Consider the following 18,189-nt stretch of genomic DNA (forward strand, 5'->3'; position numbering starts at 1 on the left):
CGTTCACCAATTAGGTCACATATTCTTGTTTCCCAATTGTTTCATATGGGAAACTGTACTGTTACTTGCAACGTTTACTAGATGACTGTATTCCCTAAGCGTAAAGAATAGGGTCTGTTATGCAGTGTATTCTTCAAAACAAATTTCTGAAGATAACAAATACAAGAAATCAAATTCATATCAGGTAATTAAAAACAGTGATTAGAATTCAAGCTAAGTTTGTGAAATGTGTGACAACTGAGCAATGGAAAAATTGTCCGTTCCAGGAGAGCTTCACCTGCTGCATTCCTTCCACACACACGAGTGGTTATCGTTCTGTTAGGATAAATGAAGTCATGTGTGATAGATGAACACTGCAAGTGTGTTCACTTTATGAGTAAAACTGTGAGAAGAAATCCTTCATGAATAAAGAAATCCATGCACTGGTGAAGGTGAGGTAAAATGAGTGTCCCTGTGCCAAACCATGACATTTTTATGGCAATTCTGCCTTTCCAAGCATCATTCTCTCCCACCCTCTCTCTCTTTCTCTGAAGTTATTACCTACAAAAAAAACATTTCTGAGGAAAAAACAGCTTCCAAATTTCTGACAAATAAATATATGTCGGAGTTGAGGAGCTCCTTGTCCCTGCAAATCTGCCTGGATCTTCCATCAGACCATGCCTCGTCCTTCTGCATCCTGGGATTGTCTTAGGCAGATGGAGCTCCTAAAAATCATATCACTAAATTTCATTTTGTAAAATCCTTGTCTCTGATCACATTTAGTTACTTCTTAAAGACATGCTGCAATTTAAACCCCGCTTCCTCTTCGCTGAGCTTTGGCCGATCCCTCTAGGAAGAAGGTTAGCCCACCTCCCCATCCCCTTGCCATCAGAAATGTATACATTTCTAATCACCAACCCAAATGCTGCGATTTGTTTTCTGTCCAACCATCCTCATTTTCTCTGAAATGGGAACTATTGATCTCTTACGTTTCACTTTAATCCAGGCACTTTATTGCTGAGTACATATTCCTACATGCAGCGGTCAGGTCCTTCTCTCTGAAGTAGCTGTGCTTGCTTTCTAGATTCAAATAAACAAAAGAGTTCTTCACATTTGAAATAAGATTTTGTTCTTTCTTTTTTTTTCCTTCGTGTTCAGAAGTCTGATCTTTGAGTTTGAGGTGAATGCAGGCAGTGCACAACACACCAGCAGTGCTTTACCTGAGCTGGTATTCCCAGTAATGCTCAGAGCAGGATTAATTAGCAAGGCTGAACAGCGTGAAGGTGATACAGCGATAGGAGTGCTGTTGCCTCACACAGCACATCCTCTTCCTGTCATATTAATTATTTACTAAAGCCATTTACTACTTAGACTGTAAGCTTTCTTTGTCATCTTTCACTAACGATTTTGTAGAGGTTGGCCCAACGGAGGATATATGGTGGGGCTGGGAATTGTGCTGCCAAATTTATCTGTGTGGCTCCAAAAGCACATCTTTAAACATAACAGAAAACAAATCCTGTTGTGTTAAGTAAACAAAGGGATGACTAAAGCCATAGGAATATGTTTTAACTCAAAACACAAATATCTGCCCTTTCCTATACAGCATTTTTAATAAGGTAGCAGAAATGAATGGGTCGTCCTGCCCCGCTGTCACTGCAGCACATGGCAGCCCGTGCTTTTTGCACATAAGGCTTGTGACAGAGGCAGTGCTCTGCCAGCCCTGCTGGGGTGAAGGGAAGAAGGAGCACAGGAGTTACCTTGAGCCCTCCCAGTGCCGTGACACAGAGTTTTCCATCTCTGGAAACAGATTCAAGGTCTCAAGGAGGTTAAAAGCAAAGGCTGCAGTAATGGATGGGTTGATTTTTATGGCTACGTGGAAGCAGAAAACAGGAAACTGGACAGAAGGTGCAACCTCTGAACAAGTTGCACAAAGTCTCGGCGAGGCGTTGTCTCTGTGCATCGTGGGCATGTTCTGTGCCACTGATTGCTGCAGTGACATTTGGAACAAACTGGCTAAGAAACACATGAACTCCTGTAGCAAATTTGAGGGTATTGTTTCTCCCTGACAAAATCTGACTGGGAAAAATGGCACACTGTAACAATCTCATTTTGGAGTTTCCTGACTAACTCCACAAGAAGTGGCCCAACTCCTACCACAGGCGCAGGCTTGGCAATAATAACCTCCTTGGCACTGAACACTGAGATTCTGGCTTGCAGCTCAGAGCGAGGATGTGTTGGCAGTACGTGCTTCCACATCCAGAGAATGACAGGGCTTGGACGCTCTCCTCTTGCAGCCTCTGCACCCACTGCTCACGCCATGGTGCAGTTCAGCCCTTGAAGTGTTGGTTTGACAAATGAAACTGTTTCTTGACACGAAAAGAGCAAAAGATCTCGCTGTCTTCATTATCCCATTCTCTTTTTAATTTTTTCCAATAGCGATAACAGGGAGGAGAAGCAGGAATGCCTCACAGCTGCGGAAAGGCTTTGCGCTGGAGGCTGGAAGCCTTCCTCCTCCTCTGCTGCCTTCCCCTGGGGCTCAGCAGCAGTGCCCCAGCAAACACACAGCTCCTGCTCAGCGGGCTCCAGCTCCAGCCCAGCACACAGTTAATGGATTCTTTCTCTGTGAAAGCCAGAGGGAAGTTGAAAAATAGAATGGTGACTGAGATAGCAGCAAAATACATCTTGAGATGGAGCATGGTATTTTTCCAATTTGTTGACTGTTGCTCTAGAGCACGGAAGGTTGTGTGTGATGAGCACCCTCCTCTCGCACCCGCAGCCCAAGCGCAGCAGCATTCAGGCAGCGGGCAGCACGCAGTCTGACTGAGGCACCCGAGGTGGGAAAGCGAGATGGGAAGTGCCAGCCAGAAACAAACGAAGCGCTTTTGTTCTTTAATTAAAAACAAACAAACAAACAAACAAACAAAAAACAACTTGTAACGAGGCTGGCGTTCACACCGAGGCGTCAGTAGCAACCCGAGGAGGCCCGCAGGCTGCCCACCGCCGCGGGCACGGCGCTGAGGGCTGAGCGTGGCGCTGGGGACACCTAGAGGACGGGCCGTGCCTCGCCGTGCACGGCGCACAGGGCTGCAGCTGCCAGCTCCGCCGATTTCTCAGTGATGTAACGGCAGGGAACACTGAAAAACACCGAGAACTCTCCCCTGAGGCAACTCGGGGCTCTCATCATCCTGCAGCCCTCGCTGCAGTTTCAGACGTCGTTAACTAATAGCACAAGCTATACTGATGTCATTAACTAATAGCATAAGCTATACTGCTGCAAGCAGAGGGTTAAAGAGTGAAATCTGCTACTGAGCACTGTGATGGACTTACCAGAAGGCTGCATTTGGGGAACCTGACCCTGTTCCCAGGGTGCCAGGTGCAGTGCAGAGCATACTCTGCTGTTGTGCTGTGGGAGCATTCCCTGCCCTCCCTCTGGCCGCTGGCAGCACCAGGCCCTGGAAGCAGTGCGCAATCAGAATTACGACTACAGCTGCAGCTATGGTGAATGGATGCCTGCTGTCTGCAGCCCTACTGAGAGGCGAGATGCAGGCGTTAAGGAGAGCACACAGAGAAGGTGTGAGGAGAAGCTCAGAGCCCTGCTTCGCTCAGCCTCATGGTTCCTGGCAGCTCTGGCTCCTCACGTTGGCTCCTGCATGTCTTGGCAGGAACCAAATGCTCAGAGGCAGAGCTGCCCTCGGGCTTTTCCACCGTGTTACTCCCCATTGTGCCATGTGGCCGTGAGTGCTTTCGTGTTCATTGCTTTTTTTCCCCCCTAAGAAAGTAGATCCGTTGTTTCTCTGTGATTTTCCCCTTTGAAATGGCAAGACAGCAACAAAGTCTAGCAGGCAGAGTCAGCCTGGCGCAATGCTTCCATGGGAAATAGTAAACTGCAGTGCTCAGAGAAATTATGAAATCTTTACTGGTAGGATTAACAGCCTACTTACTCTGGAGCCAACCAGCAGAGATTTATAATGCTGTAAAATAACCTAATTCTATTTTAAATGACTTTGAAACCTAAATGCCATGAACTGTCTTTAAACCCAAAGGGCTGATCTGACTTTTTAAGAAGAGATTATACTTTGTAAGGCCAAAATTAAATGCTGTTGACTCAAGCATTTAACAAATATTTGTGAAGAATAGCAAGGAGAAGGATTCCTGGAATTGTTTCCACTGGAAAGAGAAATTGATGATAGTCTCCATCTCCTCTCTGCAGCCTGGGTTGGTACAAGGGATGTGCATACAACAGGTACAAATAGCTGTTGGGCATCTTCTGCAGCAACCCATGTGCTTCTCCCCTCTGTGCCCCAGTACCTCTGTGCTATTTGTTGTCTCTTTCTTTCACTCAAAGAGCGCTGAGGCCAAATCAGTTCCTGGACCAGGAGTGCTCCCAGTGGGCTTCCCAGCAAAACTCAGTGCTTGCTGCACTTCTGGCTGCAGTCATTAAAAAGAGGCTGATAATTTCTCCATCACCGAGCCTGACAGAAGCGGGTAGCACTGCTACTTTGACGAAGCTTTCTATAAGTTCTGTGAATAAGAATTCTGACATTTAAATACAGTATTTGCAGGATGGAACTTTTAACCAAACATGCTGGCTGAACTGCAGAACATCCAGTTGTTCTTTGCTTATTGCACTGAACAACTAAAGTTGGATTATCAAAGTCGGGCATCTGAGTAAGACTGCACTGGTTCAAGTGAAACGTTTGCTCAGTTCTTACTTGTTCTGTTCGAAAGGACGTGTGATCTTTTCAGACGCTGATTCAGAAATGAGTGTGTGTGTCCTCTGGTTTAATTAGTCACATGGACTGATCAGCTCACCGGGGGAACACAGCTGCAGGCGGGCTGCAGCCTCAGCCCAGAGCTCTGGGGTTGAGGATGAGCTGTAAGAGCAGCACAAAACTGGAGGGACGGTCATTGGGAATGAGGTGCTTCATGAAGTGTGGGACACATTGCCAGCTGGATGGGAGGCCCTCAGCTTCCAAACCTGTATAGCCAGCCCACTGGCCGGCTCTGTCTATGGGCTGCTCACTGCTCCTGGACACAAGGCAGCTTTATCTCAAGGTTACTCTCCCAGCTATTTGTTTCTGCCTGTGGGCGCTATCTCAGCCTATGGAACCGAGTGGCTTTGTTTTTTTCCTACCCCTGTTGATAAGAGCCAACAGATGTCAGTGCAGCCCGACTAACAAGGGCTTCTGCTGCTGGGGCTGCGCTGTGCAGGAGCATCCCTGTGTGCGGGGGGGGGGGGGGGGGGAGGAGGGGAGAGCATTGCTGAGAACAGTGTTGGTGTGTTAGGGGAGGCTGGAGAGGCTCTCACTGCTAAAAATATGCAGCCGAGTATTTTTAAAAACACATTCGAGGGCTCTTATAAACACACGGGCTTTTGTTGACAGAACAAGGCTGCTCATTTGTGTTGTGTATTATCCTTGAAAACCCGCACTGTTTGTGTAGGGAGTCCCAAGACAACCCTTGCTCTCTGGAGGTGTCACAATGATCCCAACAACAAATGGGACAGAGGGGAACCAGGGCATGTCAGTAAGATTGCTGGTTAAGAAATGGAAACAAACTGCTTAATCAGAATATTGATTTGCTGTTTTCATGTGGCTTTGTGGCCCAGCTCAGGGCACCCCACACACAACAAGTGACCCCAGGGGTGTGAATGAAGCCAGTGAGAGCAGCGCAGGGGGGGTAATTCATCAGGTGTTTGTGAATGGAAGGAATTTTACAATGCGCTCTATTCTTTTGAAATCAGAAAAAAAAATTCAGGTGACATCTCTAAGACCCAAAAAACCACTTATAGGGAACAGCACACGTGGTAAAAAAAAAGGGGGGGAAATATGCTTTGGTATGCCTGAAGCAAACGCAAAGCACGATGCTGAAAACAACTAAACATCCAAAAACACAAACAAGAGGAAAGGTAGCAAGTTTTATTGTATTCAGTGGAGTGAAAAGCTTGTACTTTGGAGTTTGGATGGTGACAGTGGCTGGTTCTGTGCCCAGTGAACCCTACCTGTCGGTGAGCATTCCACCCCCCCAGCACAGGCTGTTGCCACTGCAGAAGGACAGCTGAATGAGAGCCTGCCGAAGCCTGGCAAGGGGAATGGAGCCAGGAGCAAAGAGTCACACTTTAATTTATACCCACTATGTCAGTTTGAGCTCATAGTGCAGTACTCTCAGATACACATAGCCATGTCCCACTGCCATCCCTGAATGCCATTCTTTGAGCTACAACCTGTCTTCTGTCCTGACTGTGGAGAAGGCTAACGATGAATGAGGTGAAGGATGAAGGATCTCATGGCAATTGCTTTGGAATAGCTAACATCCGCACAAAATTAGACAGGATATTAATAAGCTGGCAGCTCACCAACTCAGCTGCACTAAAACTGTGCACAGCCCAGGACTTCGCCCTGTGTGTTCAGGGAGGTGGACTGGAGGGTGTCAGGGCTGGCATTGAGAGCGGGCATCACAGCCCATAGCCGTACCTGTATGCTGTGGGCTCTGTGTAGAGATTTTGCATTCATCACACATGGAATGGACTTGAATACCTTCCTAGATGAAGGGGGTTTTGCTCATCCAATGTTCTCATGAGCCCAGGAAGCTGGAAGCCTGCTGTGCTGCAACATCAATATAGCATTTGCTGTCCATGTCTTGAGAACACTGCCCTCTGACTGAAAGCTCAACATGACATTTGCCATTTTATGTTAGAAATACAACTCAAACGTAACTAATTCTAACCTTCATCCCTTATCTGAATGTCATAATTCTTAATTTGCAGATAAACTGGCTTTTAAATTAACAGATATGGCAAAGCCAATGATGGCAACTTTGTGGTTACGGATATTAGGAAATCTTGGCTCTCAAAGTTTCTGGAAGAAGACAAGAAGTTAACAGTTCAACTCAATATATAAACAGATAAATGGAATCCAAGACAGAAATAAGGTGCTTGCTCACTTTTAAATCTTTAGTCCAGCATCCACTTATCGACCTGAAGCGAAAGACCAAAAGAAGAGACCAGACAGAGCTTCAGCTAAAATTAATGTCAAATGCTCACAGTTTGTAGTGGTCATACAGACCTTGTGCAAACTTCACAAACCTCACTTCATCCAGTTATGCCTTACGGGCCTTGTTTGAACACTGGGTGCTAAGAGGCATTGTTGGGGGTGCTCAGCAGCCCCTGTTGCTGCAGCTGCAGTGCGCAGCTCACTGCTCTGCTTGAGATGCCTTCTGCAAAGGTGCCAGGCCACAGCCTCCTGCACTGGTAAAGCTGAGTGCAAACCAGTGCACTGGAGAGAGGATGAGCTGTGGGAGAGGAGCAGCAGGATGCTCATGAGCAGCTCTGACACACCAGTGTTTTGCAACAAGAAATGAAAACTGCATGTTTAGGCCACTTACAGTAATGGGAGTGGGAGTTCTGTGAGGATATCTTGAGTTCAATCAATTAGTTTCCCTCCCAAGGCACAAATAAATGCAAATTTTACTCATTTACATTTCTCCTGCTGACATATTTCCTGGTGGTAATCCAAGTTCTTTTGCTTATGTGCCCATGTTTCTTCTTTTAATGTCGCAGTCCTGTAGTTACTTTCTCTCTTTCTCTCTTCCCCTATATTTTTCGCACTCCCAGATGGCCTGGTTTGCTTTTTCACCTCTCCACTTTTTCCACCCCCTGTTGCAGACAGTAAATGCAACAGAATAAAAAATTAAAAGGATCCACAGCCCTTGGGGAAAGCAAATCTCTGTCCCTTGAGGCTGACAGAAGCTGAACACACTGACAGTAGCTATGCAGGCTACCTTGCATAGCTGGGGTGGGATAAATACACAGTGTGTGTCCACGGCCTTTAGAAACATATTCTTTAAATGCATTTTGTGCAACAAACTTAAGCTGTGCTTTTTAAGCCTGACTCTGTCCCAGTATAATGCTACGTGGATGAGCAGGGTACATAAATGACAGAAGATGCTTTGACCTTAGAGGTGATTTCCTCTGCTACCTCTGAGACCGTGTGATTTCAGAAAACTGTCAATGTGTCACCCACTCTATCAAGATGAAATAAATGGCCTTACCCTTGCTGTCACTGAAGTCACATACAATTCCTGATTTCCTGAAAGGAGCAAACCACAAGTTTTATGAGTTATTCTAAGGATTCTGAAATGCAATAGGAAGAGGGGAAGCCTGTCTTCCACTTCGGCTCTACTTCCAACTCAGATTTCTCCTTTAGATCACCCTAAGGAGGGGATGAACACTGCAGCAAAGATAAGTTGGTGTGCTGCACAGGACTTCCACCTGAAACGGAAATGGTTTCAAAGTGGTGAAACTGAAACAGTGATCGTAAACATGTCCTGCTCCAAACTGCACAAGAAGAAAACAGAAAATATCTGTCCGCCTCCAGAGCCAAGGGAACAAGCCTGTAGGCTGACTGCTTCTTTACAGCTTCTTCCTTTACCTTTTTATTTTGTTTAGATACCTCTTGTCTCCACGAGTCCCCTTTCCTTGTGCAGCAGCACACAGATCCCCATCACAGAGCACGCAGTTGCCAAGTGTGACCCTACTCTTGTTCGTGTACCTCTCCAAAGAGCACAGGAAGAAGAAGAAAACTGCTATTAATAATCCTCTAGTCTGACCTTTACATTTTCTTGGTATATTACATTCTCAGGGGTGCGTTCATCAGAAGGATGAACTCTCCGTCACAGAGGAAAAGACATTACAGTGGTGGAGACAGAAAGCGAGTCATGTGGGCATCTTCAGCTCAATGTGAGATTGATTGATTTCTGCAACACACAACTGCTCCTGAATTTTGGGTTCACAGTCATGTTTAAAGTGAACTTATCCGCCGGGTAATGATTTAATTTGTACACTCATTAACTGCTGTAATGGCCAGGCAGCAGGGTATTGATTAGGTGCAATATATGCTGCATAGGCAACACAATTAATAGAAAGAAGTAGATGTTCTCTCTCTGACCAGTGACCTCCCTAAGCACAACATGTAGGGCCAGAAAAGAAAGGACCTGACCATGAGGTCCTAGCCTGGCCTAGGTGAAACAGAAATAAACTCACTGCAATATCTGGCATCCTTCTTAATGGACACAGGCACGCAGTGTCTTCTGATGGAATAGGTGCCAATCTCTCTGGGGCTGTTCCTGCTGTGAAGCATTTGTTCGTGACCCTGCCTGAGCCCAGACTCACAGATCATTTAAACACGTTTCCTGAACTCGGTTCTGGCATCCCAGCTTGCCATCGCTGACTGTTCCTGGAAGCACGCAGGGTGCAGGGTGCCAGCAAGGTGCTTGGCAGAGCAGCTGTGGGATGGGGCTGATGGCTGTGAGCTGCTCAGTGCTGCCTCCCTGCAGAGCCCATGCCGATCGGACAGGTTGAGTTAAATCCCAAGACTGGCAAAAACCTCATGGGTGGCAAGATACAAATGTTGGAGCTGGCTGGCACACCTGGCTAGCAGTGTCCTGCAGCTCCCATGACTGATGCAGCAATCCCCTCGGTAGGGATGCAGGCTTGTGCTGCAGTATGTGACCTGCTCAGCCTTGAGTGTTGCAGAAACAAGGAAGTGAGCAGCTCGTAATGGGTGTGTTCTGCTCACAGGGACTCTCAGCTTTGCTAAGAGCGATTTCCATCAAGATGTCCAACTTAGGAGAAAGAACTGAAAGTGATATTTCAGCAGTAAGCATGCAGGCTGTTAGCAGGGGCATGCTGCAGCACCAAGAGCTGCTTGGAGAGGTCTGACTCCGGCATGCAGGATGTGTGGCCGGGCCCCAGAGAGCATTAGTCATGTTGTAAGGGAATGCTCAGAGCCAGCCGGAGATGAGTGTGAAGTGCAGCACGACAGAGTTGGCAGTGCCGTGCATTGAGGGTGCTGCCAGGGAACGGGTCGGTGCCACAGCCACAGTTACAGCTCCGGTCAGGTACATCGGTTGCAGCATGGGAGGTAAATTTGAAGTTTGCTTGTGAAAAAAGAAACAGATGTGGTGCCAGGAGAGGGGCAGAGCAGGAGAGCAAAGAGTCACCATTAACGTCCCCACTGATGGTGGAAAATACAAGAAGCCGTTCCCAAAGACGCGTATGGCAGGGAGCGAAGAGAACATGGGGCAGAGAAATGGGGACATTGGGGTGCCACATCCCCATCTCCAGCGAGTCGGGACCTCATAGCAGCGCACCTCGGGCGAGCAGCGCGGGGCTCTCGCATGTCGCGACACGCCCAAAGCAGGAATATCGCCTGTCGGCTTCGCGGCCGCGGCTCGCGGGGGGGCGGGGGAAACTTGACGACGGCGGGCGCCGGGGCTGCGGGGAATGGGGCGAGACGGGGTGGGAGCACCCCGCCAGCGCGGGGAGGGGGCGGGCGGGGGCCGCTTTCCAGAGAATACGGTAAACATGTCCGCATCACGTGTGGCCGCCTCCCGCCGGCCGCGGCGCGGGGACCCAGCGAGGGAGGGGCGGGACCGCACTCCGCAGCCCGCCGGAGGGTGCGGGGCCACTTTAAGAGGCCGCCGGGCGCCGCCGCCTCGCCCTGCCCGGCGCGGAGCATGCGGTAGGGCGGGCAGCGGGCGGCTCCGGCACCATGGGGCTGTGCTACAGCCTGCGCTCCCGCCTGGCCGCCGCGCACCCCTCCGTGCCCTACGGCAGCCGCGGCGAGGCGGACCCGGCGGCGGAGCAGCAGCAGTGCGGAGACCCGCAGGTGCGGCACCGGCTGCGGCAGGACCTGGTGGCCAAGGAGCGGGCGGATAAGAAGCGGAGCAAGAGCATCGATAAGACGCTGAAGGCGGAGAAGAGGGAGTACAAGCAGACGCACCGGCTGCTGCTGCTCGGTGAGCGGGGAGCGGGAGGAGGTGGCGAGTCGGCGGCTCCCGGCAGGTGCCGGGCGGCCCGGCGCGGCGTCGCAGTCAGCGCTGGATGCTGCTCCTCGGCCCCGGGCCGGGCGGTGGGCGGTGGCTGCCGGGGCAGGGCCGGGCCGCGCTCACGTGGCGGCGGCGCCTCAGCGCCTCGAGGCTCCGCGCGGGGCGGGCGGGGCGCGGGGGTCGCGCACCCTGCGGGGCTGCCGCTGCGTCCCTTCTCCCGCGTTAGTTGTCGGCACCGCGAGGAAGGGCGCCGCGTTACACCGGTGCGATCGTTCTGCGCGGAGAAAGCGTGAGGTGTTCGGCGCCCGTTCGTCTCCGAGCTTCGCCGCCGCTGCCTCCCGAAATAGCGGGGCCGGGCCGTGAGGCTCGCTCGGCTCGCGGCCGCCCCGCAGCACCTGCACGCAGCCCGCCGCGCCCTGCGGGAGGTGCGGCCGCTTCCCGAGGAGACCCCGAGGCCGCAGCCCGAGCTGCTGCGCTGCGCGGCCCCGGGCGGGTGCCGGCCTTCGGTGGCGGCCGCGGGTCCGGTGCCCCTTTGTCAGCACGCGTCGCTCGGAGCTCTGCTGTCAAACGCGGATGGGATGCAGTGCTGTGAGCCGTTCGGAATAGAGGTGGTGTGGAAGTTTGGCGAGTGCCTCCGGAGCTTCCCAGCTGCTGAAGCGTGCGTGGGGCTGCGTGTGCGCAGCGGCAGGGGTTGTGCCAGTCTTCGTGCTGAAAGTTTTGATTCCGGAAACACTGCCTTGTCTCACACGGTTGTAACCGTGCTGGGGAGTGTCTGAAAAGGCGCGTTTCCAGCTGATGGGAGGGGGCAAGGAGTGCTCGTGTAAGGCAGTGAGGTCTGCCTGCTGCAAGCCTGTGGGTGAGGAAATCACATCTTCACCCAGCAGGGCGGGCTGTGCTGGGGACGTTGTGCTCTGTAGCTTCTTAATGTGTTTCTGTCTGTAAGTCTGTTCTCTAGTGAAGTGCTTGAAGAACAAGCTATGAATATTCTTTTTTTTTTTTTTTTTTTTTTTTTTTTTTTTTCCCCCTATATTAAATTGGGAAGAAAAAAACCCAATAAACTAATGTTGGTATTGATCTGCTTGTCCTTATGACCTAAACGTTGTCCAGAAGACTTGTGTGTTCTCCTCAGGTAACATTTCAGCTGGCTGTTTTCTCGTATCGGTGCTGGCAGGCTGTGCACAGCATTGGATTTTGCAGAAGTGGCATTCCACTTGGAGTGGGTTAAACAACAAATCTGAGTAGTCCAGAGTTATCTATGTTGAAGCCAACAGAGTGCATTCTTTGTCAAAGTACTGATTTATAAATCTGATGGATATGAGTCAGTGTTATGCTGGCAGTGGTTTATTATATTTCAGCCTGGACTTGAATAGCAGGAAGTCACTTTTTGGCCCTCTTGTAAATCTCGGGATGCCTAAGAGACCCATTTCCCCGCTCCTTGCGCAGACAGACAGTTTTCCCGTTGGCTTCCTTCCCTTGCTCAGTCTCCCTGTACCCCACTCTTACAGCTACTTGGTTTTCTCTTTCTAAGCTGAAGCAAGAAGTTTGGAGTGCATTCGGTTGTACTTCATGCGCATCCGCAGGTACTGCTGCAGTAGCTGAGAGGTGTAGCCCAGATGCATATGGGTTACATCTGCAGGTTGTGCAAGGCATAATGTTGCCCTGCAGCTGGCCGAGGAAGCAGGAGCATCCAGCTCAGAGTTAAAGCAGTAGCTGAGCCTTCTTCCAACGAAAGGAGGTCAGGGTGGGTAAAAAAGCTGGAGAAATGTGGATTGGGGATTTTTCCCCTCTTGATTTGATAGCAAAAGCTTCAAAAGGTACTCATGGCTTCCTGCTTGTGCTCCAAGCTCTGATGTGCTCCTGCACGTCCTTCAGTTCTGTAGCCTAGTTAACTGTAAGGACAACCTGTCTGGTCTTTAGGCATGCTTGCAGTCTGTGTATACCACTTTCCAGGTCCTCTCAGGCTGAACTCACCCATGTGAGAAGTACTTTGAGTTTATTTCTGCAATGGAGAAGGGAACTTGGCTATCTTTATATGCCATCATAGATAGATGCACTTGTCATCCAGGGTACTTAACTGCAATATATTGAGCTACAGTACAGTGAGTAAGTGCTGTTCTGAATCTTACATAAAAGTGTTTCTAATACTTTCATACTTTGATGAAAATACAAACGCAGGCAGAGCAAATCTGAAGTTTTTGTAGGAGGACTATATTGCACAGGAAGAAAAAAAAATTACTTAAAGCTAGAAAGTATCGGTGTGAGTACTAACCATAGTCCCCCTTTCTGTGTGTATGCTGCTTGGTAAGCCCCTGGATACCATATAATTAAAGATTGTCTTGTATGGTTTACATTGTGTTGTTTTTTTTTTTCCCCACAGGCTTGCACTTCATTCAGTGCACAAGATGGATGTTGTGCAGTGAATGAGCAGCTATTCAATATTCTTATCCTCCTCATACAGTGTGTCACCCCGTGCCCTATTTACAGCGCACCATCCGTACCCCGGACTGAATAACGAACTGTTGAACTCGTGGGCTTTTCTGCAGCCCTTGTCACTGCAGGGACTGAATGTTCCATGTCAGTGACTGTGTCTGCATGGTGCTACTGTGAGATGAGGGGGCATCATCCTTTTATGGATGCTGGAGAGGGAAATGCCACTGTGGAAAGGCCAAGGTGAAAGCTGTCTGAAGCTACCATAAAGTTTGTATGTCCCATCTTTGTCTAATGCTAATTTTTCTTGATAGTATTCGGGTTCTTTTGCAGTATTTCATATGTTAAGGGCATGTATCTCATGGCTGTGGAGGCTCAATAGGTCAAGTTTTGGATGCTTTAACAGCAATCCAGGAGGTGCCAGGTGTGGGTTGGTGCCAGCAATTGCAGCACGTGTTGCTTGTTCTGCTCCAGAAGCTCAGCACCAGAGCAAAGCTGGTCTGGTTCTGCAGGGTATGTTTAATGGTGTCACCCACAATCATCCTTCATGTCATGATTTCCTACCTCGCTGTCAGCATCCTAGCACTGCTCTGCCTCCTGCAGGGGCCAGGCAGGCAAGACTGAAGAAGGTATTCTTTTATAAAAAAATAAATGTGGGCTTTGGTGCTTGATGAGATTCCATCTCACGTGAGCTTGTCACTGTAGACAGTAGTGTCATCATTCAATTACATGTCCCTTTGTTTCTTGTGCACCATGTTTAATGAGCTAAAGGGAGGGTAAGCCCTGGTAAAATAAATGTGTGATTCTTATTGGAAGATGTGGAAAAGACATGGAAGAAAAAAATAGACTAAAACTATAAGGGGAATCTGTATTTTGGTATTTTCAAATTCTTGAGAACAGGATTATTGAAACCTCTTATACCAGTTGGCATTTCTCTTCAGGAAAAGAAGGAATAGGGAGAAAAAAGAAAAAATCTGGGTTCAATCCTGTGGGATGTGAGATACAAGTGCCTCATAACCGGCTGCCCTGCTGCACGACTCGGCATCGTGCACACACACAGGCTCAGAAGGTGGCAGGACTTAATGGGCTGTCATTAGTGGTGAAGTAGGTGTAATTTTTTTCCAACAGGGCTCCCAGTAATTACCAGATACTACAAACACTTAGATGTGGGAATCTGTGGTTTCCATCTGTTGGGTACTTTCCGTTGCAGGCATGATGATCCTGCTGCAGACACCAGGAGGTGGTACAGTAATTATAGGTGTCTTCATGATGAAGACAAGTCCTACTCTGTTCCCACTGTTGTATACAGAATGCACTCTATGGCACAGAGTGTTGTCCCTTAAGCAAGGATCCTCTGGATGTGGAGCATATTTCCCTGAAGGAAAATACCTGAAAAACTTTGCAAGCTTAAACAAGGCTTTAACCAATATGCAAGCAGTGCTAGCTCCAGGAGCTGTGCTGCAGTTTGGTGAATGTTCTCTAGAACAAAGTGGTGTCTTCAGCAGTAGCACCTCTGTGCTTTGGGTCGCTTGTTACAGTAGTTCTGCTGTTCACTATTTAGAATTTCATACTAAGGAGTCAGACAAGCAGCTCATCATTCTTTGCCTTTTTTTTCCTCTTTGAATGCTGCTGACCCTGACTTTTTCTTTGTAGCATCTCCACATAAACAAAACAAAATCATTAATGTCAGGCAGACGCATGGCATGAAGAGCTTCAGCTGGCATATTTGAAATCTGGCAAAGTTAGAGCTTCAAACGGGGTCTGCAATGGGAGGTGTCAAGAAACCTGCATCTGCACTGCTATAGAAGTGTCATGATGGAGGACTGCTGTGGGTGGCATGCTATTGTTGCTAGGTTGGTCCCAGCCAGAACTGCCAAATAATTGCTTTTACAGTTGCATCTAATGCTAATGGGGTTGTTCATGTAAGCATGGATCGCTGTGGGGAAGGGGCTGAGAGGTCTGGGGAATTCCCTGATTCCTAGTGACAGTAGCAGCCATGCAGCCACAGTGTGGTTATAGACATACATCTCTTCTCCATCATATAGGCATTGTCTGTGTTAGTGGTAACCTGTGTTTTTACTCACTACGTGCCTGATGGGGTAGAGATCGTAATATGTTACTGAGGAAAGGCCATATTCATGTATAGTCAGGGATCTAATTTCAGGGTTTTATCAGACTTTTTTTTTTTTTTTTTAAACTGAGACTCTACCCGCAGCATGTGCTGGTTTTGGTTGTTGATTCTGGTTTTTTGTTCCGTCTGTTTATTCTGAAGGAAAGCAGCAGTGTTTATCCTCCTCCTGTAGAGGAAGGATGGCTGCTGGATCTCCTGGTAGCTGGCTGTACCTGAGTGAAACCACCACGTTTCTTGCCTGTAAGAAATTAAGGCTTACTCAGCATGCATGCTGGCAGGAGTCCAAAGTGTGTTGTTAGGGCAGGTGACTCCCATGAAGCTTTTCTTTAGAAGTGGGAAGAACTTTTTCACTTGCATTCTTTCCAGAGAAGACAGAAATTTCTTGGTCGCTCCTGTGCAGCCGTTACCTCTGTCTGCACTGAAGCATCTTAAATTGAGCTGTTCTCTGTGCTAGGGTTTCTGTAGGCTGGAGTGCTGTGGTTGGGAGTAGCTCATGGGGAGCACCAGCACTAAGGAGATGAGAGGAGGACTGAACCCAAGCTGATGTCTCTTAAAAGAAAATGTACTTTGAAAATAAATTGAAAAAAGGAACAGGAAAAGAAGAGAGAGAGTACTGAGTGCCTTCATGTTATTTATTGTTCAAATTTATACTGCTGCAATAAAGTAGAAGCAAAGTCCTTTTGTCTGATGTGTGACGTGCTTGTGAAGTTTCTGGAGCTGCCTATAGAAACGCAGCTTAGACTCTCCTCAGTTTTCCAGCATTTACTTTTAATGTGTCGGAGCTGTGCTTGTGTTGAAGGGGCATCTTTGGTGGGCCAGGCAGGACTGGCATGTACCTGGAGGTAAAATAACTGGTAGAAATTATTTGGTTTTGTCCCTTGAGATGGGTGAAAATGTTCCAATGCTGGAGGAATGTAGCTGTAGGTCCAGCTGTGACAGCTCTGGGTTTTTTTTCCCCATACTTGATGTCTGCCCATATTCATCTGTTAGAATAATAATTTCTTGTTCTTATAGCTTCCTTGGGAAGGAGAAATGAGAGACTCACAATGTCATCCCATCTTGACTCCAGATAGACACTACACCCTCATGGTCATGCATGTTATTGCTGCAGGTTGGAGAACAAGTTTCTCAGGTGACTTCCTTTCTGTTTTTCAACAGAAATGTGAACAGTTTTTGTCCCTTCTGTGCTGTTGATACCTGCACATCTTGATAAGGTGTGTTCACATTCATGAAAGAGAAGCCATGAAGAGCACAGTTACCTCTAACTGCCTGTATTTCTGCCTTGTCACCTTTAAATCTGGGAGTGTATTTATTCACAAATATGCATGATTTCACTGAATATCCTTCTAAGTAGTATAAATTTAAAAAGGCAAGGAAAAAACTTGCCAATTCCCTAAAGTAAAAACAAATCCAGATACTTGTTATAAGAATACCCAGCTGCCAGCTGTGTTAATCCATAATGTTCTAGACATTTGGACCTGAGGGATATTTCTCAAGAAGAGAATGTGAACTGCGTAACTCATTCTTCCCTGGTCAAACAGGACACTGTAAGCTTTATAAATACAGCTGAAGTTTTCTTCATTTCCACTCATACGTTCCCTCTGCAAAGAAGATTCACCAAATCTGTGTATGAGCAGCACTTCTAAGATTTGTATGTCACAAAAAAAAAAAACCCTTTGAGTATTCTCTGTATTGAGGAGTGTGGGTGGGAAGAGTGGTTAAACAGGCATCAGAAAGCTGCTACTAGTTGCTTTCCAAGTGAAACGAGAGGTGTGCTGAGGAGGTTGTATTGATTCCCAATAAGGAGAAAGATGCAGTTCTACAATCTAGTCCTGCTCTGATTAGCCACTTCTCCTGTCTCCTTCGTAGTGTGTTGGAAGTGGGGGAAGTGCTGAAATCCCTGGGAAAACCCAATTAATGTCTGTTTGCAAGCTGGAGGAAGAATTTGAGTAATTTTCCTCCTACTGAAGGATTGTTGTTTTTCTAAATCCTAAGCACAGCTAACCATTCTTGCAAGGAAGGATTTTCATAGACGTTAGCAAATGCACCAAATAAACCAGTGCCTCCCATCTCCTGATTTGCCCGCCTTGATGCTAAGCATGGCCCAGGGTTGTCCCGGTGTCCAGCATATATTAATATATATTAAAGAGCTGAATCCACACACTCCTGCCTGTGCACAGGTTCACAGGCTTGTTTGCACGTTGCCGTGTTGCCTCAGCTTTGTGACTTTGACCTCCAGGAAGTCTATCGGGTTCAGTGGAAAAACAAATGGAGAGAGGGCCCAGCCCCTTGCCATCCCACATGTGGACGTGCTGTGTGGGGATGGCACTTACTGCAGTCCCAGTGGGAGAGAACTGCAAGAGCTTCTTGTGGCCACAGCCACTGCAGCTTCCCCGGTGTGCTGAAGGTGATTTATTTGTAGGGTAGAAGTAAATGTAATGTGAATGGGGAAAAGTATTTTTATGTGGATTTTTGCAAATGATTTCATATAAAGTAGCTTCAGGTGTGAACCAAGCCCTACATGAGGCTGCATTCCCACCCTTCCCCACCTTGGGGGCAGTTCTCCCATCTGTGCCTATTGTGAGTTATAGGAGCACTATGCCAAACTAAGTTGCTTTCAATTTAGTTTTTCGGTTTTTTCAACACCTTTCCCGAAGGCGTACTTTGGGGACACTCCTTTGATTACTGAAATAGAGTTGTATCTCAACCAAGCATGTTACTGGCTACTGAGTGGCAGGTGGCAATCGATGACAGAGATTCTAATGTGAGCTACTGAGCATTTGCTGTGGGCCAGCACGTGCAGCAACCCAAGGCAAGTGAAGGGA

The 18,189-nt window shown here is 48.0% G+C and overlaps 1 protein-coding gene across 1 annotated transcript in view; it reads left to right on the forward strand.

Moving 5' to 3' along the window:
• Positions 1 to 10,529: 10,529 nt before the first annotated feature.
• The window catches only part of LOC122168769 (guanine nucleotide-binding protein G(s) subunit alpha-like), a 53,346-nt gene continuing 45,686 nt past the window's right edge, over positions 10,530 to 18,189 (forward strand). Inside the window, exon 1 of the mRNA XM_042834333.1 lies at positions 10,530 to 10,776. Coding sequence (XP_042690267.1) covers positions 10,530 to 10,776 — 247 coding nt within the window. The remainder of the gene's footprint in view (positions 10,777 to 18,189) is intronic.

This window comes from Centrocercus urophasianus, unplaced genomic scaffold, assembly GCF_019232065.1.
Source record: "Centrocercus urophasianus isolate 14NV4802_14NV808 unplaced genomic scaffold, USGS_Curo_1.0 seq_46, whole genome shotgun sequence".
NCBI lineage: Eukaryota > Metazoa > Chordata > Aves > Galliformes > Phasianidae > Centrocercus > Centrocercus urophasianus.